The sequence below is a fragment of the Syngnathus typhle genome, linkage group LG7 (assembly GCF_033458585.1).
Source record: "Syngnathus typhle isolate RoL2023-S1 ecotype Sweden linkage group LG7, RoL_Styp_1.0, whole genome shotgun sequence".
NCBI lineage: Eukaryota > Metazoa > Chordata > Actinopteri > Syngnathiformes > Syngnathidae > Syngnathus > Syngnathus typhle.
This window is the reverse complement of record NC_083744.1, coordinates 13,194,952-13,220,657: the sequence shown is the minus strand read 5'-3', so window position 1 is coordinate 13,220,657 and position 25,706 is coordinate 13,194,952. Positions and strand designations below refer to the sequence as shown.

Below are 25,706 nucleotides of genomic sequence, written 5' to 3'. Positions count from 1 at the left end.
TTTTATGATTGCTTTTTTTCATGTCTTTAATATTTTGAGTGATTCAGCATGCCTGTTTTGACATGTGTTGTGATTTCAACTTGTTGATAAAGTACTGTATCTGTCTATCATATCTAGCTATTGGCTCAAGTTCTTCAAGTGCCTGTTGGAATTGATTCAATAGCTCCACGGTACCCTATCCAAATCAAATCTTGTTTCTTCGATTTGAATTTCAGAGACCTGAAGCTGCATTTTTCTAGGTGGAACACAGAGCAGGTGTGTACATGGCTTGAGGACATTGGACTGGGCCAGTATGCCACCATGGCCCACCAGTGGGTCAGCAGTGGTCAAACTTTATTGTCTGCCACACCGCAAGACCTAGAAAAGGTACACACATGAGGAGTGAGCCAAAATCCTTTTGTTGAGAGATGCCAAAGGCAAAGAGTGTGAAACAAATATTTAGCTTTTTTTTTTTTTTGTCCAGGCTTTGTTTCATCAGTTTTTTATAGAAATCCTTCTGTTGAAGCACAATTAAAAACAGTGTGGTTTTCCTTGGTTAATTTTCCATTCTGGTTTTATTTAAAACTTATGTCAAATTTATTTTTGGAGCACTGTGGACTTTTCTTTCATTAGCAAAGCGGTACCAACAATTTTGTTTACGTGTACGCACAGCAACACCAATCGCCAGTCTTCTGAATCATCTGCTCATTTCGCTGTCAGGCTTATCTTCGGCACTGCATGTTAATTGTTTTTACTTGTACCTGTCTCTTCACTGTTGTTGTTTGTCTGTTCATTTGACATTTAGTAACACCTGCCTCTGAAATTCAGCCTGCCCTTTCGTTCCGCCTTCAACATTGTCACGTCATCTTCCTCACACCTCCCTTCTGCTTTGTCTACTGTCTCTTTCATCGGGATGGTGTTTTTTTTTTCTTTTCTTTTTGCAGGTGCAATTTCATCTCTTAACCATCAAACATAGCTGTGAGGGGAAAATGAATTCTATCTTTTCGTTTCTCTAGGAAATGGGAATGAAAAATCCATTGCACCGGAAGAAACTCCATTTAGCCATCAAGACGTTTAATAGCAAGCAGCACGAGAAGTCTGCCGAGCTGGATTACCTCTGGGTCACTCGTATGTACAAAACACCAGAAATGTATTTATCTCAATAACAATAATACTTGAAATGCAACATGTGTTCCGAAGGCTGGCTAGATGACATTGGCCTTCCTCAGTATAAGGACCAATTTAGTGAAGGAAGAGTGGATGGGCAGATGTTGCAGTACCTTACTGTGGTACGTTCGATAGAAAGTCGAATAGCATAATCAGCATAACATGAATATAAAATTGTTGTAAAACCACTGATGTTTCCACCTCTCTTTTCAGAACGACTTGTTGGTCCTCAAAGTGACCAGCCAACTGCATCATCTCAGCATCAAGTGTGCCATACATGTTCTACATGTTAACAAGTTCAACCCTAACTGCCTCAAACGCAGGCCCGGCACTGAGGTCAGTAAGAAATATGTACATGCTGGTAAAACAACCAATAATGAATGAGATGACATCGCCATTTTACTTTGAGTCTGACTTTTTCAAGGGCCAACTTGGCAGTGCTCAGAAAGCACACTTTTGTCCGTCAAACAACTTTTTCCCTCTTTTTCTTTTTTGATCGATGGAACTCATTTTGATTCTTCAGCCCCAAAGCCGAGTCGTTAAAATTTGAATTCATACAATAATTCCTTAAATACTGACCTCGACTCAAACAGAGACCATAATAATAATAATAATAATAATGACTGTAACTATAAATGCTACAGATCCTGGAATCTGGTCTCTTACATGGACGTGAAAAAACTCGTGAAACCAGAAAATTTAGTCTGGATATGCCAATTCGGGTCCTAATAAAATAATTTAAAAAAAGGAGCACCTACTAAAGAACTAACAATCTCTCCTATGACTCAGAGTGGCTTACTGGCTGTCACTGTTGCTATAAACAAGTTCACCGTGCGATGTTAAAGATGATTTTAAGTTATTTGCCAATGATCATTTCCTCACCATTCTCACCGCTCTCAACCACCTACCCATCCAGTTACGGGTGGGCTGGAGCTTATTCCAGCAGACTTTGGGCAAGAGGTTGGCTGCATTTATTGTAAACTCACAAAAACGAGCATTCAGACTGATTCACTGAAAGGATGGATGATCTTTGCATGTATGGCACAATATCTAACCACGAGAAGAACTGCGAGATGAGTAAAAAGCGGTAACCATGTGTGTTTATGTGTGCGGTTCAGAACCAGTTTGCTCCCAGCGAGGTGGTTCAGTGGTCCAATCATCGAGTCATGGAGTGGCTGAGATCTGTGGATCTGGCAGAATACGCCCCAAACCTGAGAGGCAGTGGAGTTCACGGAGGACTAATAGTGAGTTTACTCTACGCGTGGAATTATGACACAATATTTCACGATTAACTTAAGTGTCTTGTGCCTCTTCTGCAATAGATGTTGGAGCCTCGGTTTAATTCCGACTCGCTGGCCATGCTGCTTAACATCCCTCCTCAGAAAACACTGCTGCGGCGCCACTTGACCACCAATTTCAGCAACCTGGTGGGAGTACAAGCTCAGCAGGAGAAGAAAGAGTACATAGAGGCAGTGAACTACACACCACTCAGCATCACTGCCAAAGTCAAGGTGAGGCAAATAAGGCCAGCACTACTGCGTTCTACAGCATGGAAGGGGCACGAGGCAAAAATAGTTGTATAAGAGAAAGCAACTCCTATCTCGTGTTACATGAATGAAAAAGCAGCGTTATCTGCATGAGTCCTCGTTGCGTCAGCTCACTTTAAGCTCCACGCATTTCCTGTGTGATAATAAAGCGAGGTCGGAACTAGAGATGCACCGATCCGATATCTGGATCGGATATCGGTCCCGATATCAACAAAATAGATGGATCGGGTATCGGAAAATACAACCGATCTGTGAGCCGATACTTTCCTTAATCTATTGGGACGCGGGCTACGTCATACGTCAGCAGCACGTGTGCCGCATGCCACGAGAGTTTTCTAAACAAACGCAAACATGGAGCGAACGTTCGCTTCTCTTCCCCGGGTTGCTAAGCGGACGTCAAACCATGCGCGTTCGCTTCTCTTCGGGTTGCTAATGGGACGTCAAAGGCTGCGCGTTCGCTTCTCTCCCGAATGGGGGGGGGCGGAGGCTAATCGGATGTGAAACGCTGCGTGTTCGCTTCTCTTCCGGGGGGGTGTTAATGGGACGTCAAACGCTTTGTGTGGCGGGCTCTATCTAGTGTGGAAACTGAGAAGCTGAGCTCAAGCTTCTTGTGCGGGCCATATTCAATTATGTTTTCAGAATTTGCTGCGGGCCAATAAAAACTGGACCGTTAGTTTGGACACCCCAAATTTAGAGCAAAGAACTGTGTAGTCTGCCTGATGCCATTGCCTTTGGTCTTTTCTGTTCCACATGTAGAGTTATGTAGCTTGTTAAGTTTGAACTGGACTGCCCCTACACCTGTCTATGGACCCCGTGGAGGCTATTTTGTGTGTTTTGGGGTGTTCTCTTGTATTGAGGGGTGCTGGTTGGCCGCTGTTACTTTTTTTCCTTTGTCTTTTAGCTTTGTTTTGCTTTGATGGCTTTTATCTTGAGCACTTTCTGCCTTTCTTTGTGGCACCGTTGTGTGGCAGCCTTATGAGAGCCTATTGAGTTGCGCTCATGCCATCTGTGTGTCTTTTGTATACCCACTCTGTGGTATGAATACGGCTGGGGCCTGAATTTCCCCACCCCTGGGGATCAATAAATATACAATCAATCAATCAATCAAGTCAACCATAATATCGGATCGGTATCGGGTATCGACCGATACGCAAAGCCACGGCATCGGTATCGGTATCGGAACTGAAAAAGTCGGATCGGTGCATCTCTAGTCGGAACTCCTCTGCTACTCCTCACGGCTTCAAGGCTTAGCCGCAATCCCCCGTCACTGTTCCACCGAAGGAAAGAAACAGGCACATACAACTGGAACTCTGGAAGTTGTCCCTTACATGATTTTGAACACTCTGTACTTCATCTTTACTGCTGCTTTAAAAAAAAAAAAATCATTTTAATAGCGTACACTATAGGTCATCGGGATGCATTGTGGCCGGTGGCACGTTCTGCCACCAACAGGGACGTATCAGAGTGAAATGTACTGGTCATGCCAATAAATGATTACATGCAGGGAAGTTTACAGAGAAAAAAAGACTTCCAATGAAAGCAAAAATATTGGGTCTCATTCACCAACAATTTGATTAAATCTATTCTAAAAAAAAAAAAAGTTCAAGTAGAATGGCATCTATCTGTTAACTGTTACAACTTTGTGTGAGATGCTTGACTAGCGCGCGCGCGCAGATCCGCCGCATTGGATATGCGCTGGTCCGAGGGGCTGCGTCAGCCGGTCAGCACAGGCCAGAGCAGAGCCGTGACACGTTTACACTTTAAAATGTTTAAAAAGTGTTTCAAAATACAATAAAGTGTATAAAAAAAAATATAAAAGTCTTGTGCGGATATGGTAAAAATATTGACTCTACGTCGCCGGATTTTCCCCTAACGTGGGGGCCAAGTCAAGTCAAGTCAAGTTTATTTGTATAGCCCTAAATCACAAGCAGTCTCAAAGGGCTTCACATAGACAGAAATTGACAATTATTCTCAAAGCATCCCCTGATCTTAAGCTCCCAAAAGGGCAAGGAAAAACTTAAAAACCCCTAGCAGGGGGAAAATGAGAAACCTTGAGAAGGGACCACAGATGGAAGGATCCCCCTTTCAGGATCACCAGGTTGAAATGGATGCAGAGAGGGCACAAATGATACAACATGAAAATCAATTAAATAAAAAGTGGATGTCCATGTCACAGCAGAGGGCTGCCGAAAGGAGCCCTCAATTGTCCTGGCAGTGCTCTTCGAGGAGGTTGAGCTGCAGTTCCCCTATCCTGAATTGGCCACGAGAATCCAGATAGCCGCTGTCAGCATGGGTACCACCTAACCACCTCCCCGGCCGGGGAGGGGGGAGGGAGGGGGTGGAGAGGGAGAGAAAACAAACTCCAGCCGAATCGGCCACTACAGGTTAGTTAAAGGCCATGTCATAGAAATGTGTCTTTAAACGTGTCTTAAATGTTTCTACTGAGGTAGCAGTCCTAATATCCATTGGTAGGGCATTCCAAAGCTCTGGAGCCCGAATAGAAAATGCTCTAGAGCCTGCAGACATTTTCTTAGCCCTCGGTGTCGCTAAAAGGGTAGCGTTTTGCGAACGAAGGTTACGAGACGGAACATAAGGAACAACTAGGTCGACGAGATATGAAGGCGCTAAGCCATGCAGCGATTTATAGGTTAATAGAAGAACCTTGAAGTCACATCTTAAATGGACCGGAAGCCAATGTAAGTTGGCTAGTATTGGGGTAATGTGATCAAATTTTCTTGTCCGAGAGAGCAGCCTTGCAGCGGCATTTTGTACTAACTGTAGACTTTTGATGCGGGACTTAGGAAGACCCGAAAATAGTACATTACAGTAGTCCAGGCGCGACGTGACGAACGCATGTATAATAGTTTCCGCATCACCGGTCGAAAGGATCGGACGAATCTTTGCAATATTACGAAGGTGAAAAAACGCAATTCTGGTTATATTCTTAATGTGCTTTTGAAAGGAGAGAGTTTGGTCAAATATTACCCCGAGATTAGTTACAGTATCGCTTTGAGTGATAGTACGGTTATCTATAGTTATAGCGGTTTCCTTGAATAAGTGTTGATAACGAGCTGGACCAATTATCAACATCTCAGTTTTATCTGGGTTAAGAGTCTGGGGCGGGTCTTGAAACCAATTATCAGCAATAAAGGAGGGATCACTGTACTGTAATATCATTGCTGCATCTCCAGGCATCACCATATAACAAAATGACAGATCTTTTGTCTTTTTGTTTCAGCCTAAAAAGTTGGGCTTCTCTAACTTGACGCATTTGCGGAAGAAGCGGCCGGATAAATCAACAGACTACGTTTGCCCGGTCGAGTCGGCGGGGTCTCTTCAGGGACATTCAACAGTTAACGGTACCCAGGTGTATCACTACAACAACAACAACAACTTCAGAAGCCTGAGCACCATTGTGACCAGAGAGCCTGATCAGTCCAGGCACCAGGTAGGGCCAACAACAGACAATGACGCTTGGCATGACATCTCACCTGTCATGATTGTCCATCAGCCAATGACTGCCACTGTTCCTTCCTTTGCTTGCAGCCCTTAATACCTCAGCCCGAATCCCACCCCCATCCCGTGCTCCTCAACCCAGCCCATCAGTATGACCCAGTACCTTGACAAGTGAGGAGATCTTTGTGACGTTCCGATAAAGCTGCCTGGTGACTCTACAATCACAGCTGCCTGTCATGATGGATCTAGTCCGCTTCATGTATTATTGGTCAGGTGCTTATTAACAAGCCCAACCTTGGCCTCCTTTCCTGGTGACAGTGTAAAGGCAGTTTTTCTAACCATTGTGCACCTACAAGAAATTATTTCATGTGTGAGTTCACTCGGACACTATCTCCACCTCTTTTCCAGACTGAGTAGAATTCTTCCACACGCTTGAAATAAACTTCTCACATTGTTGCTTTAATTCTTACAAAATTGTATTAATTATTTATGGAATGGCAGAGCCAAACATAAAACTGAGTGCTTGTTTTGGAACAGGGAAACTGACTTTGTATAATGTTATTTTACAGTAGTTGATGACTTTTTATACTAAACTGATACTTTGAAGAATGGTTTGTGTCATGTAATCAGAAAAAAGGTTGAAATATACAAACTGTGTGTGTGAGGATGCAGAAGGTTATTTACATTTTCTTTTTTAAATTGAATTAATGTAGCTGTAGGCTGCAACATAACACTGGTAATTATTTTTAAAAGTCTGAATGCTTTCAAAATGTCAATTGAAAACATTAAAATCTTTCAACATCTTTGTTTTTATGACTCAGTTTTATGTGAAATAATTTTAGAATGTATTCATATAAACTTTATACTGTGGACACTTTACTCAAAAGTCTATTATTGTTTCCAGCTAATTCCACACTCTCACCCTTTATTGAGGCAAGACACATTATTATTTCATATCAGAAAAGAAATAGCACATTACAGCAAAACAATTAACAAAAAGTCATCCAGTGGAAGTCAACTAGTGGTAGAGCATTTCATCATTTTGCTTTTACTTGTGTGTTACTTGGTTGGTGTAGAAAAATTGCTAAAAGATTTTTTTTTTAATTTATATAATTCACAGGATAATTTCCCATGGCACACCTAAGATCTCTCACGTTATATTTATCTGCCATGGTTGAGAATCACTACCATATTGTGCGTACAGACCCCAAAATGCTTGGTTGCTTACCTAACCCGCACACTGGGTAAATGTGGGTTTTGAGTAGACTGGGTTAATTTTACCAAATGTTTAGTTAGTTAATTTTCATCCATCCATTATCTGTACCGCTTATTTGCACGAGGCTCGCAGTGGTGAGTTAATTTGACTCAGCAAATTGGTTTACAGACTGGATTTAGTTGGGCTTTTTATACTGAAGTAGAAATAAATGTTATATAAAAAATTCTTGGGAAATTTTGGTGGTGGCAGGATTGACTTTGGGCCCAGGGATTCCAGTTCAAATCCTCTACAGACCTGCTTCTTGAAAAAAAGTGGTTTTCACCTAGTAACCCAATTTTTGGTAGCCTTAATTTATCAGTGTGGGTAGGTTTAAAATCCTTACCCAACATACTGAGTCCAATCCTCAACTCAATGCACAAGGTATACTAAATATCCTAAACATTGCCAAGTCGGGGTCAGAAGCAACCCATCTCTGAATGGTGAACCGTTTTCCGTGGCCTCAACAAAACATTTGCCACGGTTTTGCGCCCACCAAAGCTGCATTCCTCTTGGTTGAGTAGGGGCAATTATTTTCTTCTAATATGCAGGATCTGCAACTTCTGTTAATTTAGCATAACACTTTCATTTTGAAAAGGGTAATTCAAAAACCTGAGCTTTTCAAAAAGATATTTCCCTCACTAAATCATCCCATTGTATGCCATTGCCACAAGCATGATCCCTTAATCCTCCATCCTCAGCATCATATTGGCTGACCAGGCTGCTGACTTACACACAAACTGAAAAATAAACAGTTTTTCATAATTCACCACTCTTTGTGCATTCGTGTGCATGCATGTGTGTGTGTTGCAGATGGGGATCACAAGGGGCACCATATTACAAATTGAAGCACTTTCGGAGAGCATCAACAACATGACAGTAAGCAGCATTTAAACGGCATGTGTGAATGAATACTTGTAGAAAAAGTCATTACTAATCAAAAATATGATTCAAATTTCATTTCACTTGTTTTAAGATGAATGATTGGTTTTCATATTGATCGCAAACAAAGAAGTATCAAATGCGCAACTCCTGATTTTAATATGGCACTTGTCAACGGTAAAGATCTTTGCTTTGTTTCCAGTACCTGCTCAGCCGAGATGAGGCACAGAAGGAGCTGAGGCAGTCTCAGACAGCGCTGGTTTGAAGCAAGTTCATGTGATGCTGACCACTGAGGCCTGGCCGAATAACACTGAATCTACTTCGACAAGCTACTGCAAAAAGGAGCACTATACAGTGTGGCTTGCAAAAAAAAGGATAAAGATAATCCTGACCCGTGCATGTTTACACCTCAAATGTAAAGCCAAACATAAATCAGACTCATATTTTGCGTAATGAGAAAAAAGTGACATGTATGGTGAATACAGGTCAATTGGTTGGAGACTGACCAATGTGTGTGTGGGCGTGTGTGTGTATTATATATACATATACAAACAGCATATATACATATATACTATGGTGATAGATATGTTTTTTTAAATTATTGACCAATCTTAAGTGTTGTCACGTGCTATCTTTGACAATGCAATAATACGGAAGAGGATCAGGGCCAGTGAAGAACCAAAAAAAAATAGAGGTTGGCAGGATTCTAACTCCTCAAATTTCCCACTTTGTAGTTAAAATTTACTTTCAAGTACCAATCCTGAAATTAAAGTGAGAATTCTGAGATTAAAATCCAAATCCTGCCAAACTTGTTATTGTCTGTTTTTAAGGTTTCTTGAAAAGTGAAAGCAGATTATTTTCTTTCAATTCTTTTCTTTTTTTTTTTAAAGCACTTGTGACACATCAGTCTTATTGTGTGTTTGTTGCAGTGCATGAGTGTGTTATATGTGGTTTGGATGTAATGTGGTCAAAAGCAATTGACACGGATCGGATTGAGCAGGGCAACCAAATGCATCTTGGACCAGGGTTTATTCAGCAAAACAAACTAATAGACTCGGCAAACTGACATGGTTTAACAAAACAACAAGAGGACTGACCAACACGGACGTGAACCAAAAGCCGTGAATCAAAAAGACAACAGGAACCAAAAAGACAAAGACAACAACACACACACAATGACCCGAAGGGTCGTGAGGGGCAGACAGGACTTATATACACGACAGGTAACAAGAGGCAGGTGAGAAGAAGCAAACTAATCATGGAGGGGAGGGGGCGAGCACACAGACGGAAACCATGACAACAAACACATAGTAACACGGCTGGGGACGAGACAGCAATAAAATACATGAATACCGCAACTGTTTTAACACAAAAACGTGGATATATTCATATCGTAAATATTTTGTTAAATACCTCTTTATAACTATTATTACCGGTACTTAACTACTTTTACTAGAATTCTCATCCTTTCCTATGTTTTGTTTTTTAACCACTTATTTTGTGTCAGGCCACACTGGTAGTCCAGGGGTACATGACAAAATCTAACTACATTTTAACCGAGAACAGGTGGCATTGTATAATGTGGACAGACAGTGAGAAATACTTGACTATGTGATGTCTTTGTGCTATTGGATCTGTTATACAGCATTCATTTGCAAGTGTTTAGTCAAATTTAGTCTGTTTTCTTAAGGTGGACTCAATTTGACTCATGCTCGCGAGCATGACTGTTGCTAGTCAGTCCTATAAAAAAAAAAAAAAAAAAAAAACATTTTCCTTTAAAACAACAGAGCTTCTGAATAAGTCACAATGGCTACAATACCTGTAAACCTCCAAATGAAGGACTACACATTTGACAAAAAGTATTTTGAAAATGTTCATTATGCTCTTCAACCACTTCATTAGGCACCTTAACAGTTTCAATTACCCAGCACATTTATGTTACCATAGGTCATGCATGGGAAGTCACCTCCAGTCCTCAAGGGACGGTGTCCTGCGGGTTTTCTATGTCTCCCTGTTGCAACACACCTGATTCAAGTGGTCAGATCTGGTTAAGGTCTGCAGAAGCTGGTTAACAATCCTGATCATTTGAATCACGTGTGTCGCAACAGGGAGACATAGAAAACATGCAGAACACCGGCCCTTGAGGACCGGCCTTGCCTACCCATGCTGTCAGGCTATATATATTGGCGGTGTCATGTCAACTAGTTGGTAAGCGCTTCGATTGGCTCCCACAACAATGCAAACACAATAAACTAGCTGTCTCGGATCGGATGGAGCAGGGCGACCAAACGCATCTCGGACCAGGGTTTACTGGAGAAAACAAACTAACAGACTCGTCAAACTGACATGACTTAACAAAACCAACAATAGGACTGACCGACAAAGATGTGCAGCAAAAAGACATGCAGACAAGAACAACAACACACACACAGTGACCCGAAAGGTCGCAAGGGGCAGACAGGACTTATATACACGGCAGGTAACAAGAGTCAGGTGGGAAGAATCAAACCTATCATGGGCACACAGGAGGGGAGGGGTGAGCACACAGACAGAAACCATGACAACAGAGACACATAGTAACATGGCTGGGGACGAGACGTGACACTAGCAAAATAGCAAAAGAACAAAACCTCCACCCATGTGCACAGTTAGACTGTGCTTTGCACTTGACTTGCACTGGGCTCGGAAATAGGGTCCTTGATTTCAGGTGATGCTATGTTTGCCCCAACCACTTTTTCACTTTAGGGAGCAATGAGCTACTTTTTTACACAGGGTCATATTACACAGCATTGACTAATTTTTGGGGGTTTTCATTCAAAAATAAAACTACCATTTAACTGATGCAAAAATTTTTTTTTTAATTTGGCACTGTATGTATGCATGTGTGTGTGTGCGCGCGTGTGTGTGTAAGTGCGTGTGTGTGTGTAAATGTTGGGAGTACCCTGCCTTCTGCATTTGTCAAGGTTTGTCAATAACAATTCCCATTTTGAGAAATTTGCAATGGATTGTGTTCTAAATAAATAATATATTAAATTGCTTTTGCCAGTTTGGATGTTCACATTCCCATGCCTTGAAAATCCCTGTCTCCCTTTTATCGCTGTTCATTTTTCTCCAAAACGTTAAAACCAACATCCTTATTTGAGCCTCCCTTGCAAAACAGAGAAAAGAAACTTGTTTACTAGTCAAACCCCTTGGGCCAACCGCAGTCCTGAAAATGCTTCTTTGAGTTTATAACTGGTAAGATAACTTTTTGTTGACTTACGTAAAGTTGCTTAAATGACAAAAGCCCCACCCATGCTAACATTGTTGCCTCCCATATGAAGCTGGGATGGAAAGTCCTTAGCTCTACTGAAGGTACTGCACACACCACAAAACCGAACACACCTTGTGTACGTACGTGAGCAGGCCAGGAAGAAGAGCAGAGGGTCGGAACTGGACTTGGAAGTTCACACAACATCCAGGCCCATCCTGGTGAGTACTATATTTTATTAACAAACATTGCTTATTTGCTCCACAAATGTTACAATAACCATAATTAAATTAGCAGTGCTATTGCTCCATATGGCAGAACAGTTCAATCTCCAGTGGTCCACAATCCAATATCTGGCTTCCAATTACTTCTAATTCCCATCCACATTTCACCTCTTCAAGATCAGATCTTCTAATTTCGCATAATTCTTTTTTCAGTATCAAACTGTCCATGTCGTAAACCTTACATACCTGTACAGCCAAAATGTTAAGTCATGCCATACAACTATGAAGACAGAAGTCACTCAGTCCCTCCAATATTTTATTTGATATCACAAATTATATGTATAAATTATTTTCGCAGCTATGTATTGGTCAAGCCCTCCGGGAGAGAAAAGTTCCTGGAGCTGTTCCTGTTTGCGCTCATCAATAAAGTTTGCAGTTGAGTTGTTCTCGTTACTGAGATGACCAAAACAGACATACAGATGCAAATAAATAGCTATTTTTTCAAAGTTCCTGTCCAAAAACATGATCTCAACATTGAATTAGTAAAATTTTTTCTCGCAAAGCAAAGATAGATCAATCAAGCGATCGATCAATCAATAAAAACGATGACATTTAATTCAGGTCCCCTGTGAGTCAAAGTACATAACTTTTGACCCCCAGTGTTTGCTTCTCTTCTCCCCAGTGTGTTGGTGAAAGCACCCTCTGATCTCCAGTGTCCGTCTAGCATGGGAGAGAACATGAGTAAACCCTCCGCAAAGCCCTTTCAGGATGTCGCCTTCTTCACTCCTTTCAAGCCCTACAACTCTCCCTCCACCAATAACCCCCCCCCTCGACCAAGCGTCTTCTCAACCCTGAGACGGCGCCCGGTCGCCAAGCCCAATGATTTCATTCCTCTCTTCAGTGACTGCATCACGACTGCCTCTTCTCGAACTCTGGAATACCTCCTCTTCAAGGACCCAGAGGACAAGTTCCACCCCAGCCCAGAAACCCTCACTCAGGTAATATGAGGCACGGCTATAGACCGTCAGAAACCCGTGTAACCTCAATATGGCTGATTTCAAGTGCCTTGTTGTCGGCCATGAATGCAGACACATTACAGAAAGAAGGTGGAAGACCGAGTTAGGAAAAAATAAAAGTCTGACATGGGAGCCGCCACGAAGACAGACTTTGGGTTGGTTTAGCTGTTTTATAGAGTGCCTCGTTGTCACAGTGTGGAAAATACCTGCGATGATAGCCCAGCTAGCAGAGGCGTTAAGAGTCTGGAGCACTGTATCTATTTTCAAATTTATAGGGAGGAGAAGTAAAAAGTTGGTCGAATACTTGATTGACAAAATATTTGTTCTTCACGACTTCCCATCCCCGACTGCGTCTAATGTCTTTTGCCACAGATCTTCTTAATGACCTACATCTCCCAGAGCGTCAACCTCAACTTGACCGACACCTTTAACTGTACGGCCATGACCCCCGAGCAGCGCATCCTTCTGGGGGCTGACTGGGTGTGGGCCGTGTTGGAGAAGTCCACCAAGAACCCTCGCATCCAGATCGCCGTGCAAGTGCTCCACCTGTCTGACAAGGAGGGCGGCGAAGAGGACGGCCTTCTCCCAGAGACGAGCAGCGAAAGTGTCAAAATGGCCCAGAAGGAGTCCAGCGACAAGAACATGCACGAGAGGATGGTGGACTTCTGCTCCTCCGTCGGCAAGGACTGCTACGCTCTCTTCTTGTTCTTCGGGAGGAAAAACGACAAAAGCAATATCTACGGTGTTCTCAGCAACAACTTTGAGGCGGCCATTGAGAAGTGCAACAAGATCGACAGAGCTCTTCTCGAGAACTTCTTCAAGGGATCGCGGTATCTGCACACACCCTCCGGGATGATGCAATCCATTGTCTCGAGGAACGAGGGGGACCCGCTCACCCTCATGATTAAATTCAGCTGATCCCAAGATCCTGTCTTAAGGTCTTAAGGTGTGTAACATCGCGTCCAAAGAATGGTGAGTCCCAAGTTAAACAGAGTGAGTGAGTGAGTGAGTGAGTGAGTGAGTGAGTGAGTGAGTGAGTGAGTGAGTGAGTGAGTGAGTGAGTGAGCGAGCGAGCGAGCGAGCGAGCGAGCGGGCGGGCGGGCGGTTGAGTGAGTGAGTGAGTGAGTGAGTGAGTGAGTGAGTGAGTGAGTGAGTGAGTGAGTGAGTGAGTGAGTGAGTGAGTGAGTGAGTGACACAGACAGACAGACAGACAGGTTGTGGTACGTGGCTGGAAGTGTCACAGAATTCTTCATGTATTTCGATTACTCATGGATCAAGATCACACTTTGAATTTTCCCAGTCAGATACAAAAGCAAGTTGTGTCAAAAGTACTGAGACATGATGGCCAGTTGGACACCGGCACGGGAATATTTAGTGAAGGTCACATCAAGTTCACCTGAAACTTCATGATTACATAAGATTACATAATAATTTGCATAGGAGACCAAGTTTATTGTGTTGCCTTTGTGAACTGCAGAAAATAAGAATATAAAAATAGTTGGTTTCTTTGAGATTAAACGAAGCATCCTTTCTTTTATTAGTAACTTACTTTTTGACACAGTGCATCCTTTTCCATTTTTCCTCTTTGCTGTAATTTGTGCCCTTTCTGTTGTATTATTACAAAGAAAAAAAAAAACTAATTCTGTTTTTATGGTCTAGCGAGATCTGCTGATGTGCCATCACACACGATGGTTTTCCAAGCTCCTTTGTGACCTTTGGAGAGCGAAAACTGTATTAGCTTTGGGGTTTTGATTTTAGTGACGTTTTATAATGAACACTATGTATCAAATAGTCTATATTTTGTCTTTCTTTCTCTATATACTAATTTAAGGCCCGTGATATTGTGTTTATAGACTCATGAACTTGATTCAGGCCTTTAAGGACGTTGTTGTCAGTCTCTTTGAGTGCAATTAGTAAAATATTTCTATAAAACTATTTTGCAATGTATCAAAACCCAACATAAGGCAGAAAAGTTCAGCAAGGCTCGCTTAGAAATGCCACCTAAATGTGTGACCACAGCATTGCTAATATTGCACAGAGGGTCCAAATCCTCTTGTCTGATTTGAAAAGTAACAGTTTAGTTTTAGCAATGAGCTTTAGAAAAAAAGATGTATAGTTGAATATTTTTGCCACTGTCATTAGACAGACTACAATCAGTCGGTTTTTACTTTATTTTTCTTGTTTTTGCATGATATTTGAATAATAATTGTAAGTAATATCCTTTCAACTTTCAAAGTTGAGAGGGAATGGGCGACTGCAGTCATCAACTAGAAATGATGATGAGTAAAGGATATAAAATGCAACAAAGTTTGTTCCAAATTGTCTTATTTTTACACGCTGCAGGTGACTGTCATTTTTCTTTTTATTTCACAGAACTGTTATAATGAGTTAAGCAATTTGATGAGATAATTGCGTTGAGCATGTTGCAAATAAGATAGAATTACCTTAAACATATAGCACCAAAAATATGGTCAACTTAATATTAGCAATTGCTGTACAACTCATGAATTTGAATTCTCATTCCGAACTCTGACGCAGGATATAAAAATAGGATTAATTTAAAAATAATGACTTGGTTAAAAACAACACACATGTAATGATTCAGTCAAACAAAGAAAATTTTATACAAAGACATTTTATAATATAATAAAGAAATAATCACATAATCATCATTAGGACCAAGCTTTGTTTGTAAAAAAAAAAAAAAAAAAAGAATGTTGTTCTGGTACAGAAACGTGTCCAACTTTTCAAAATAGGCATTTTCCAATGATACAATATTACAATCCAATATGAAAACTCACATTTTCTTCATCCCTGATTGGGATTCTTTGATTGATGAATGTGTCACAGTTCCTCTTTGGTCGTTTCTTCTTCGTCGCTCTCACGCCGACACTTGCACTCATTTGCATGTTCAGCCGACTGAGGCACCGGCTCCATGTCAGCGTGGCGGCTCGGCTGACCCGACTGCCGCCGGGCGTACGTCAGGAGCACTCGATAGTAGTAACAGTAGAGTCTGCTGGGCTGCAGCAATTCCCGGGCTGCAGCCTGACCAGCGCTGGCGATCTTCCTTGCCTCGGTGTCATTCTCTTTGGCCCATTTGATTTTTTCCAACAGGTCTGAAAGATTTCTCTTGAAGGCGACGTAGTGAACGCCAGCTTTCAGGCTACTATAGAAATGCTCATAGTAGTGTGAGTCCTGCTTCAGAACCAGACTGTTCCCAAGCATTAGGTAAGGAAAGCGATACGCCGCCACTGTGCCATCCACATTCACCTGGTACTTGTACTGAGGAGAATGGAACAGGATGAAGAAGAAACCTCAAATGGTTTTTTGCACATGGTTCCAGTGACTTAAGACTCACCTTAAAGAAATCAAAGAATCCGACAAGCGGTGCTTTGCCAACGTGTTTTTCACGGTCTCTGAAAAAGAACCATCCTGTGATGCCGGCATCTAAAAGCTCTGGATGTTTCTTGGACAGAGACACCAGCTGGAGACGTTCTTCTCTGCTATCGCGGCCACGGAAAAAAGCCCGATGGGTTTTGTTTGCCCATGATGGACCTAAAAGAGATGATCCAGAGTCTTAGCTTTTAACTGATCCAGATCACTTGACAGCTTTGTAAATTAGGACTATTCTCTCCCTGGTTAAATTTGTTTCTGCTCTGTAAAATACTAAGCAAACAAATGTGAGGTTAGCTGCTTCTCTTAAAATGTTTGCAAGAATGTAAAGAGATTTTTTTTAAGAAACTAATTTGGATCAACATGCTTTTAATTACACTTTAATGCAAATAAAATGATACCTGATTATTCGATGATGAATAATCGATTGTAAAAATATCCAATAATGACAGCCCTACTTGTAAGCAAAGGAACTTGAAAAAAAAATACATTCTTTGGGAGTTAACTACTTAAGAACAAATACAAAGAAATCTATTTTGTAATCTGCTCTTGGCAAGGCAGGAAGGAAACTAGAACAAAAATAGAAAAAGCATAATGACTGGCTGAACTCAAGAGGTGTCCGTTGTCATGGCGGAACCTTGGCATGACTCAGCAGCGCGAATGCGAAGGCACGGAAGTTATTATGGAGATTCATTCAGCACAGCGAGTTTGCTTGAGACTTGTGACAAATTTCATGTTTTTCTGAAACAGCTCCAAGCTGTGTTCAGTCAGGCATGGTAATAAATAAGATGAAACTTTGGCTTTTATATTTTCCTCCTGAGCCTTAATGGAGCGGACACATGAATTGTGGTGTGATGGCTCAGACTTGCAGGACCAAATTCAACTGGGGAGGGAAATTAATTTCCATTTGATCTAGTCAATTCTACACAGGGAGTGATGAGCTGAGAATCAAAATTCAAAACTCTAACTGACTCAAGTTACCTGTGTTGCCTTGAATGGAGAGCAGGTCATTGGTGACGCCTCTCATGCTCTCCAGAGTGGAATGAGTGACCTCGTATGTTGGGAGGACGATATCTCGTGAGTCTGTGGAACCACACCAGGACAGGACCGGGACAGGATTTGCGTCGATCGCCCTCGTCTCCAACGGCCAGTCACCAACATTAATGTAAAACTCCACATCAGGTAGCCTCACCTTCACAGCCAGTTATCAAGCAATGTCGTCAGAATCGCATCAAAAGGAACTCATTAAACACGTTCTGTTCTTGCGAACAGCGCTGAAAGGATTTCGAAATCGTTACCTTCCTTGTCAGGGATAGTAGCATCTCATCGGAAAACATCTTGAAGTCGGTGTATTTTCCCAGCGTTCGTCGGAACAGACGATTTTTGATAATGGCATAATGAATAATACCCCCTCTGTTTGCAAATTTTTGAGGCACCTCCTCCCTCAGACGCTGCAGATTAATCGTCGGGAATGATTTGAAATCTGCCTCAATCTGAGGCTCGTCAAGCGGACACTGCATGGCATCCTGCCAGGCCGAGGCGTCAGGTTCAGGACAGTCACAGTATTCATCATAGACTGGACCTACACGTTGAAAATAATCATCTTTTGGAATTATGACATTTCACATTGGTTAACTTGTTATTGTTACAAACAAGAACAAAAAAAAAACGATTTGCATCTCCAACATATGTCCCACTATGTGCATAGCAAACTGACCTGGGATGATGTAGGGTGATTTGGCAACAGCAGTTTCATGATGGAAGATCTCAACTCTGAGGCCCATTGGTGCTGTATTGTACAAGCGGTACCTCACCATGAAGGATCCATCTCCTCTGTCCAAAGGTGGGGGGACGTGGATGCGAACGTGCTCCTTCTTCTCCAGTGACGTTATCTTCACTGTAAATGTGTCTTTGCCTGTACGAAACAGTGTTTAACTTAATTCGCATTCAAGGAAAAGCTTGGAAAATAGTAAGGCTAGATAACTAGATAACGTGAGCAAGCTATCTATCAATAAAAAAATCAAGTCTATCTTCCGAGACCAGGGTGAAATTACTAGTACTAGTTGTGGAGCAATTTGCTCGTTCAAGCGGGATGTCACTGATGACAAACTAACAATTGTAATTAAGTTGATTAAATTTGTACCTGGAGATGAACTCAGATGTTCTCCTTTAAAATCGACCGCCTGGATGAAGAAGTGTCGGACAGGCAAAATGACATCAGGATAAAGTCCTGGACCCCAGATGACACAACTTCCAGGGTCGATTCTTTCGCAGTTAACAATCGTGATTTGTAAGCTTATAAATACAGCGAAAACCAAACCAACATGTGGTAACGCATGATTAAAATGCGGGAGTGTGATTAGGTTCCGTTTAAACATCGTATTGCGAAGTAGCCACATAGCCTATGTTAACAGAAAACTTATTTCTCAGGAGACATATTGGCTCAGATGGACACGCCCACTAGGCGATGATGCGTTCATTTAGCGTCGAACATTTTAAAACATCACGTGACTCAACTTGATTTTCTTTTTCTTTTTTCACCGTGTACAATGCCATAGCATGTAGAAAAACATTGGCCAAACAATCTTAATTCTTTCTATATAGCATTAATTTACAGGCGATAATTTACATGCGCCGCATTGATAGAAGTATCTTCATTAAAATATCAAATTATACCCTACAATAAAACTGCATTCAAAACCCCACGTTACCATTTTAGAAGATGATAAAATCATTTATTTTGTTTTGATAGTGTTAAAAAACAGCGGCATTATTACAAGAACTATTTTGCTAATCTTGATATTAGTATGCAAAAATGTGTTCTGTTTTGTATCCCAGTTTGTCCAGATTTGGCAGACACGCATACTGGATCATTGGGGGGGGACCACACAGAACAACAAGAACATCTGAGGATGGAGGTGGGAGGTGCGCCTTGATCATAGTCGAGGTAACAAATCCAGAACTGTACTTCCAACCTAAATAATAGACAAAGAGAAGGTAGAGGCAGAAGGTTTGACTCAAAATACTTTAGTGTTCCTGTTTGTCATCAATAGTGTTTGTGTGTCGGCATGACAATAAGAGTCACGATCTTTGATTTAAACTGGAAGAATCATAGATGGTAGTTTGTTTGAAAATAATAGAAATTGCAGGTTTAAAACATTCATTTATGCCCTTGCTCTCTCAATCACTGTAAAAAGGTACAAATAAAGAAAATGTGCAAATAATAAGACTCTGTTGTTAAATTAGTAACAAGTTTTTGGTGACATCCATGGCAACCAAAAATAAAACACTTCAAAGAGCAAGAGCACTATTGTATTGCTCATAAATAATGATCATGGATCGGATTTTCTGTCAGGAACGAATGAAGACACCGCATGAAAGAGTAAGAACATCTTTCAAGGATTTCACGACAGAGCTTATGTAAAATATTTAGCTCGTTATTTTTTTTTTCTCGCTTTAAGGATTATGCAAATGCACATTTTCCGAGCTACTTTAACACACTGTCAGAGCTAAAGCTCCCTGCTTGGATTTTCCCTCAGCTGACAAGTCTTTGTTACCATTCTTTCTTGGAAAATTCAACAGTGCAATCTAAGGACTAAAGCTTGGAGAGTTTCGACGACACGTGTGCTCCCCTCTGTCCTATATCAGTTTATAACCCTAACTCTGAATGGAATTGTTTGCATCATGAATGCAGCCAAATTCATTGTTTCGCAGTACTTTTCGTGTGGAATTGTGTCATTAATTTGTGCTGTGTTATTGTGAAGCATTAGTGTGCGGAGGCAAACTGCATAAGCACAAGCTACCTCCTGCTCACCAGACGTAATATTTGCCTTCCACAAGTAGTGCATTTCTAATTTCATCCTTAATAAAATGCCGCAGTCGTCAAACAAATTAAAGTAAAAGTCAAGCCCCCAAAATTATTTACACTAATGTGTTGTATGTGCCTCCTCTAGTCCAAACACATATTCATATTGCCTTTGTGGAATATTAGTTAGGCAGCAAAATTCAAGTCTCAGGTCACAATCAATTTTCCTAGGATGAGTCGTGATTGGCTGTGATCTGTGACACACAAACGCACGCACGCACTCAATCAATCATAGTAAGCCAATGATGTTGAGAAAGTCACATTGACCCTCATGGCTGAAGAAATGCTTAATTACCTTCGCTAGGTTTGTCCAGCGTAAACCAGAGCTTCAGTTTGTCAGGATGGCTTTTCTCCACCTCGTGAAGCTCCTCCCTGAGAAGAATATCTTTCTCTGTCTGTAGAACAACATATAGAGAGATACTTTAAAAAGTGTTTCAACTGTATAAAGGACAATAACCTCTAGAGCTGACCTGGTTGGCAAAAATGAGATGGCACATCGTGTTGTCACTGGGGTCTGCTGCGATTGTCCGAATTAACTGCAACATTGGTGTGATACCTGTCATGGCAAAAGACTTCATTGATGTGACTCATATGTGACTCCCGTGTTGCAAATAGTCTCTAAACTTGGTCTTCATCTTTAATTAAAATTGTATTTTTCTAAGAGTATCATTGCATCAACAACTAACAAGAATAACTCAATAACAGACTTGAACAAAACCTGAACAAACCTGTTCCTCCAGCAATCATTCCAATCTGTTTAAACTTCAAATCCCTTGGTTTGGACTTCTTGTCTGGTCGGATGGAAAACTGACCTGAGAAGAGAAAAACCTGCATTTATCTCTCCTTGTACAACAGTGACATCTGCTGTTACAATCGTGCACATACAGTACACTCAGTGTTTCATTTTTTTCCCAATGTTATGATAAAGCAAGATGTGATAAATCCTATACACAACACCTCATGATGACAAAATGTTGTTTTTTCAAATTCTTAAAAAATCAAATAAAAAACATTGACTCTAATGAATTATTTGTGGACCTCCAAGACAGGTGTGTTTCGAAACACAAATCTAGGAAAGGGTAGAGAAAATCTTCTGCTGTTTTGACGGTTCCAAAGAGCACCATGGCCTCCATTATCTGTAAATAGAAGTAATTCTGAACCAGCTGGATTCTTCCTGTGGAGAAAGGATAACCTTACAGAAGGACAATCATCTCTGCATCACGCCACCAACCTAGTGGGCAAATTCTCAGAACATTGATGTTTTCTTGGAATTTTCCCCCAAAGTAAAGAGCAGATCCTAAAAGAGCAAAGCTAATTCAACATGGTGGTGCTTGAGAGATGCTGCAAAGAGGAATGGGGAAAAAATAGTGGCACCATATTCATAAAGTAATTGCTGTCAAAGGTGTATCAACAAAAGACTGAACATGTGTACATGTGATATCTTGGGTTTTTTTTGTCCATTATGGGGGTACATTTCGGATGCACTGCAGTAACTGCACACACATACCCTTGCCTCTATACACGAGCAGTCCGTTAGGTCCCCTGAAGTCAATTACGTCTCCAGTCGCCATGTTGTCCAGGTACTGAGACATTTTCCCTCCCTCTGGGAATGAGGGGTGCATGTTCTTATAGTACACCTAGCAACACAAAACATTATTTTAAATCAAGTACTATCCATCAAATGTGAGCTTGTACCTCTGAACATGTACCTTGACAACCAAGTCAACATATCCTTGCTGGTCATCACTGGAGACTGGCGTGTAGGCTCTGACGACCAGGCTGCCATTCACCTTGGCCGAAAGATACACGTGCTGACCTGGTGAAATGAACCAAACAAGTGGATTTAATACCCAAAGCATAAATGCACTAACATAGTCATAAATGATAAGGACAGTTGGGTGATTTAGTACCTACTGGTAATCCAAGGATATGATCTGAAGACGGAAGACCAAAGCGAAATTTCTTTGTGTCATGACTAATTTCCTGCAAAGGAAAAGAACAAGATCAATGAGAGCCTGACTAAAAATTGCATTGATTGGTAGGCAGACAGTGTGCATGCCTGTTTAGCAATGAGCTTCAGAGGATATTTAACCATAGGATCGAGCAGGGTGACTGGCTGTTTCTTCTTGTTTGAGAAGTACAGCACACTTACAACTATTACGCACACAGCAACCACCACAGACAAAAGCTGCAACAGATATAACATACAAATGTGTTGGCAGGTTTGCAGCTTTGACATGTAAGTACTTTACAGCAATCAATTCTACATTCAAATTCTCAGTCTTACAAATGTCAACAAATCCTCAATGACAGCACAGGAAAATAAAGAGTGTTGTTCTCACCATACTTGGATCCATAGTTGTACAGAGTTGAAGATTGTTCATTCGTTCATGCAGCCTGAGAGACCAGAGTCCACTCAGTTATAGGACCTTTCACCTTTCGCCCATCATGCAACTGGAACATTAGCTGTTGAAAGCACCAATAGGAAGTCAGCTTTCAACATGACACTACACGCCTTATTTAGGTTCTTTCGCTTATCCCCGCCTCGCCCCCCCTCGTCTAACCAACCCCTCAACTTTCATCTTACTGCTGTTTTTCTACTCTTGAAGTATTTTATCTTCTTCACTATATTTACTGTTAAGACATTTTACATCCTTTGGATGTGAAAGGTTAATTCTGCCTTGAATACTGTAAGGGGGTGTGCACACTTGTGCAACCACATCACTTGCTTATTTTGACTTTTTCCAGTAGCTGACTCTTTGAAAAGGTTATTAATTGTGGGAACACATTTTTGAAACGATTTATCTCGGTGCCTTTTACATCGCAGAAACATTTGAACCGAGGTGTGTAGACTTATGCAATCAACCCATTTATGGTAATACTTGAAAAATATCCATTTATGATGTGGGTAAAGCTTCAAACAATTGCAAATATTCCATCACGACTGATAATGACTAGCCGTCACCTTGCACAAGCACCGGCGTCTTCCTCCGGAACCTCCGGAGTGACCTGGCAGCTCCTTTACCTTTATCCGCCCACTCCTACTTGAGCTGCGGACGGACAACAAATTGGCCCCATCCTGTCGGCCTCTCCAAATGCTGAGGTTAGGCTTTAATTGTGGCGCGGAGCTCGAAGCGCCAGACAAAACAGCGGCGCCCGTGTCAGCTGACGTGTTGTGAATAGTTCACATAATACCAGTGTATACACAGCGGACACGCAGGCAGCCACCTTTGCTCTTCTCTCCGGATAAGAATCTGACATAAATTCTGCACATCTAAAATTAGTAAATGCCACTGTAGCCGTAGTTAAATATCACGTAAGACCCTGGGGAAGGGGGAGGGGCAGGGATGGAGGTGCTTGAGAGGGGAGGAGGAGGGGGGGGTACCTTGGCCTATTTTTTTTTTTTACTTTAACTTACTAGAGGGGAAAGAGAGAAATGATGGAGAGGAAACAGCAGCTGTAGATTGTCCAGGAAGAGGTGGAGAGGAGGGAGGGGAGGGAGGCTGTCATCCTTCTGCCTCCCCTCCTCTTCATATTGAAGCTATCAAATAAAAGCATCATTAGGGGTTAAGTGGGCTCCACTCTGCCACCCTAATAAAGTTACTTTGGAGAGGGGCCAGGGGTTGTTCACACACACTGTTGAGGAAATGAGCAGCACTGTCGTTGTCAGCCGTACGGGTTGTTGCATGCCTTTTTTTTTTTTTTGGCCATATTTGATCTCCTAATTTCATTTGATTAGCTTGTTGAAGATCATCACGTGCAAAAAAAAATAGTAATGAAAAGATCGCTCATGAAATTTGTTCTCTCCAATTTTTAAGAAACAATCTTCGTTAGCTATGGCTGCCATCTGGTGGTGACAACTGTTAATACAACTCAAATCATTTCTGCTGCTTAATTCGTAAGTCCGATTAAATTCAACGGACACTTTCCAAGCTCTTGCAGTCTGAGCCTGGCCGAGAGCCAGCGCCGGGTGGGAAGGGGGGTCGGCGGGAAACCACTTCCCTCTCCTCGTCCTCATGAATTTACCAACATCATGCTGCAGGCAGCTCACAGTTTGCCAACATGGTGTTTACAGCCGCTAAGTGACGAGCAGAAAGCCATTAAAGCTTTTAATGTAGCATCGCCTGCCTCTCTTGTTGCAAGTATTTATCAGTTGCCGATGAAGCTACCTTGATACAAGGCGGAGCCAATGTGGTTGTGATTTGCAGAGTAAACGTTATTCCGCCGCCATGTGTCAGCACCACATGGTCTTCTGGCTTTTGTTGCGGCGTACAGTCGGCAGGGGTTGCGGGAATCGCTCGACAAAAAAAAATCACTTTGTGCTAAATGACTCCAAAGCATTTAGTGTCCAACACTCGGCTCGGAATTTGGAGAAACATATGGAAGCTTTTACGTCGTGTTTTTCTGGTCGATATACGGAATCGGTAACAAATGATAATGTCTTGCAGCTGTGGGATAAATAAGGTGTCTGTTAGTGGACGACTCGATGGCCTCCATTTGAAAAACGAAAAAAAAAAAGGCTAATTTTAACCACTCCTCATTCCTGAATTGTAGCATTTGTTGGTCCACTTTGTTTTCTGACCTCATATTTCGAATGATTTATCTCAACCGATCCATCACATTTGCTTTGAAATCGTTTCTCAATCGTATTTCAGTTGATATCGAAAGTATACCCAAAACAAGATTGTTTTAGAGATGACGTATACTTCTCGGGATGAACCAAAAAAAAAATGGGGGGTAAAAAGGGTAACTCTGACAGCTCTCGGAAAGGTGATCTGCTCTGCGGAATGCGAGCGGGGTTTCTGACAAATTGCATTAGTCCGAAAATGGTGGAGTGTTTTGAGAGGCTCTAATTTGTCATCTCCAATAAAGGCCATCAGCGGTCCGTCCGGGCACGTTGCCCGACGGCCAATCCACGGCCAAACTGATTGGATGTAATGTCTGACAGCTGTCGGGAGCGGATGCGAGTTTTGCAAAAAAAAAAAAAAAAGAGTTTGTGCACATCAATACGTTGAGCGAGCGGGCGAATGAGCTGCCGTGAAAAAAAGCACAGGAGGGTCGCTGGGCCCCATCTGGCGCTGCTTTTTGTGTTTTCAGGGCCTCGTGTGAAGTGGTCGCTGTGGTCACGTGGGAGCGGCCACCTCCAGCTATGCAGTGTCCGGGTCATGAGGTTTTTTGTACTCTACCTGCGGCGTTCTGCAATGTGTGACGAGTGGCCAAATGCGGTTGCGGTCCAGTTGGGTGGGCCTGGAGTAACGACGTTGCATCATCGCCCGCTCGATACTTGATGCGGAGGTTTCATACTGCTTTGGGAAATTCACGTCAGAATTAATCGGGCTTATGGACACAGTTTAATATTTTTTTTAAATGCTCTAACTCGAGTCGCAATTTTCCAGTGCGCGACTTAATTTGTCGATGCTAATATCCGTTAGCCGGTCTATGGTGTTTTGCATGTTATGTTAGCATTGAGCTAGCAGACTTTTCTAGTTTGGTCGGACACTCTAATTTTGGGTTTGTGCATATCTCGAGAGTTGTGCAGTGGATCAAGCGTTTGGGTTTTTGAGCTCTTTGTCACAGATTAGCAGCCATTAGCAGTCGGCGCTTGTCTCATCCCCAGCGCTATCGATTTCACGGCGAGCCGCAGTCAAACACATGTTAATGATGCAAACAACACA

At 41.9% G+C, this 25,706-nt stretch overlaps 4 protein-coding genes across 15 annotated transcripts in view; 2 read left to right on the top strand and 2 right to left on the bottom strand.

Annotated features, from left to right (window-relative positions):
* The window catches only part of ppfibp2b (PPFIA binding protein 2b), a 37,290-nt gene extending 30,338 nt beyond the window's left edge, over positions 1 to 6,952 (top strand). For all 10 annotated transcript variants that reach the window (XM_061282422.1, XM_061282419.1, XM_061282424.1 and 7 more), the window contains 8 exons: positions 216 to 366; positions 996 to 1,107; positions 1,180 to 1,268; positions 1,360 to 1,482; positions 2,265 to 2,390; positions 2,469 to 2,657; positions 5,932 to 6,141; positions 6,240 to 6,952. In XM_061282422.1, coding sequence (XP_061138406.1) covers positions 216 to 366; positions 996 to 1,107; positions 1,180 to 1,268; positions 1,360 to 1,482; positions 2,265 to 2,390; positions 2,469 to 2,657; positions 5,932 to 6,141; positions 6,240 to 6,317 — 1,078 coding nt within the window. In that variant the 3' untranslated portion in view covers positions 6,318 to 6,952. The remainder of the gene's footprint in view (positions 1 to 215; positions 367 to 995; positions 1,108 to 1,179; positions 1,269 to 1,359; positions 1,483 to 2,264; positions 2,391 to 2,468; positions 2,658 to 5,931; positions 6,142 to 6,239) is intronic.
* A 4,656-nt stretch (positions 6,953 to 11,608) lies between these two features.
* On the top strand, positions 11,609 to 15,323 carry rep15 (RAB15 effector protein). Its single transcript, XM_061283656.1, has 3 exons — positions 11,609 to 11,754; positions 12,440 to 12,755; positions 13,146 to 15,323. The coding sequence occupies exons 2-3, from the start codon at positions 12,483 to 12,485 to the stop codon at positions 13,689 to 13,691; spliced, it is 819 nt and encodes a 272-aa protein (XP_061139640.1). The 5' UTR covers positions 11,609 to 11,754; positions 12,440 to 12,482; the 3' UTR covers positions 13,692 to 15,323.
* A 50-nt stretch (positions 15,324 to 15,373) lies between these two features.
* poglut3 (protein O-glucosyltransferase 3) lies at positions 15,374 to 18,648 on the bottom strand. The gene is made up of 6 exons (XM_061283652.1): positions 18,310 to 18,648; positions 17,884 to 18,081; positions 17,465 to 17,748; positions 17,148 to 17,358; positions 16,132 to 16,328; positions 15,374 to 16,055 (listed from the first exon to the last, which is right to left on the bottom strand). The coding sequence occupies exons 1-6, from the start codon at positions 18,563 to 18,565 to the stop codon at positions 15,618 to 15,620; spliced, it is 1,584 nt and encodes a 527-aa protein (XP_061139636.1). The 5' UTR covers positions 18,566 to 18,648; the 3' UTR covers positions 15,374 to 15,617.
* A 147-nt stretch (positions 18,649 to 18,795) lies between these two features.
* LOC133157258 (NADH-cytochrome b5 reductase 2) lies at positions 18,796 to 23,365 on the bottom strand. Of its 3 annotated transcripts, XM_061283653.1 has the most exons (10): positions 22,997 to 23,365; positions 22,374 to 22,497; positions 22,091 to 22,219; positions 21,942 to 22,014; positions 21,741 to 21,847; positions 21,539 to 21,668; positions 20,760 to 20,843; positions 20,502 to 20,587; positions 20,327 to 20,426; positions 18,796 to 19,141 (listed from the first exon to the last, which is right to left on the bottom strand). In XM_061283653.1, the coding sequence occupies exons 2-10, from the start codon at positions 22,413 to 22,415 to the stop codon at positions 18,969 to 18,971; spliced, it is 924 nt and encodes a 307-aa protein (XP_061139637.1). In that variant the 5' UTR covers positions 22,416 to 22,497; positions 22,997 to 23,365; the 3' UTR covers positions 18,796 to 18,968. The 3 variants fall into 3 exon arrangements, with proteins under 3 accessions (XP_061139637.1, XP_061139638.1, XP_061139639.1); XM_061283654.1 differs by lacking the exon at positions 22,091 to 22,219 and having other exon boundaries at positions 22,997 to 23,364; XM_061283655.1 differs by lacking the exons at positions 22,091 to 22,219; positions 22,997 to 23,365 and having other exon boundaries at positions 22,374 to 22,537.
* Between the last annotated feature and the right edge of the window lie 2,341 nt (positions 23,366 to 25,706).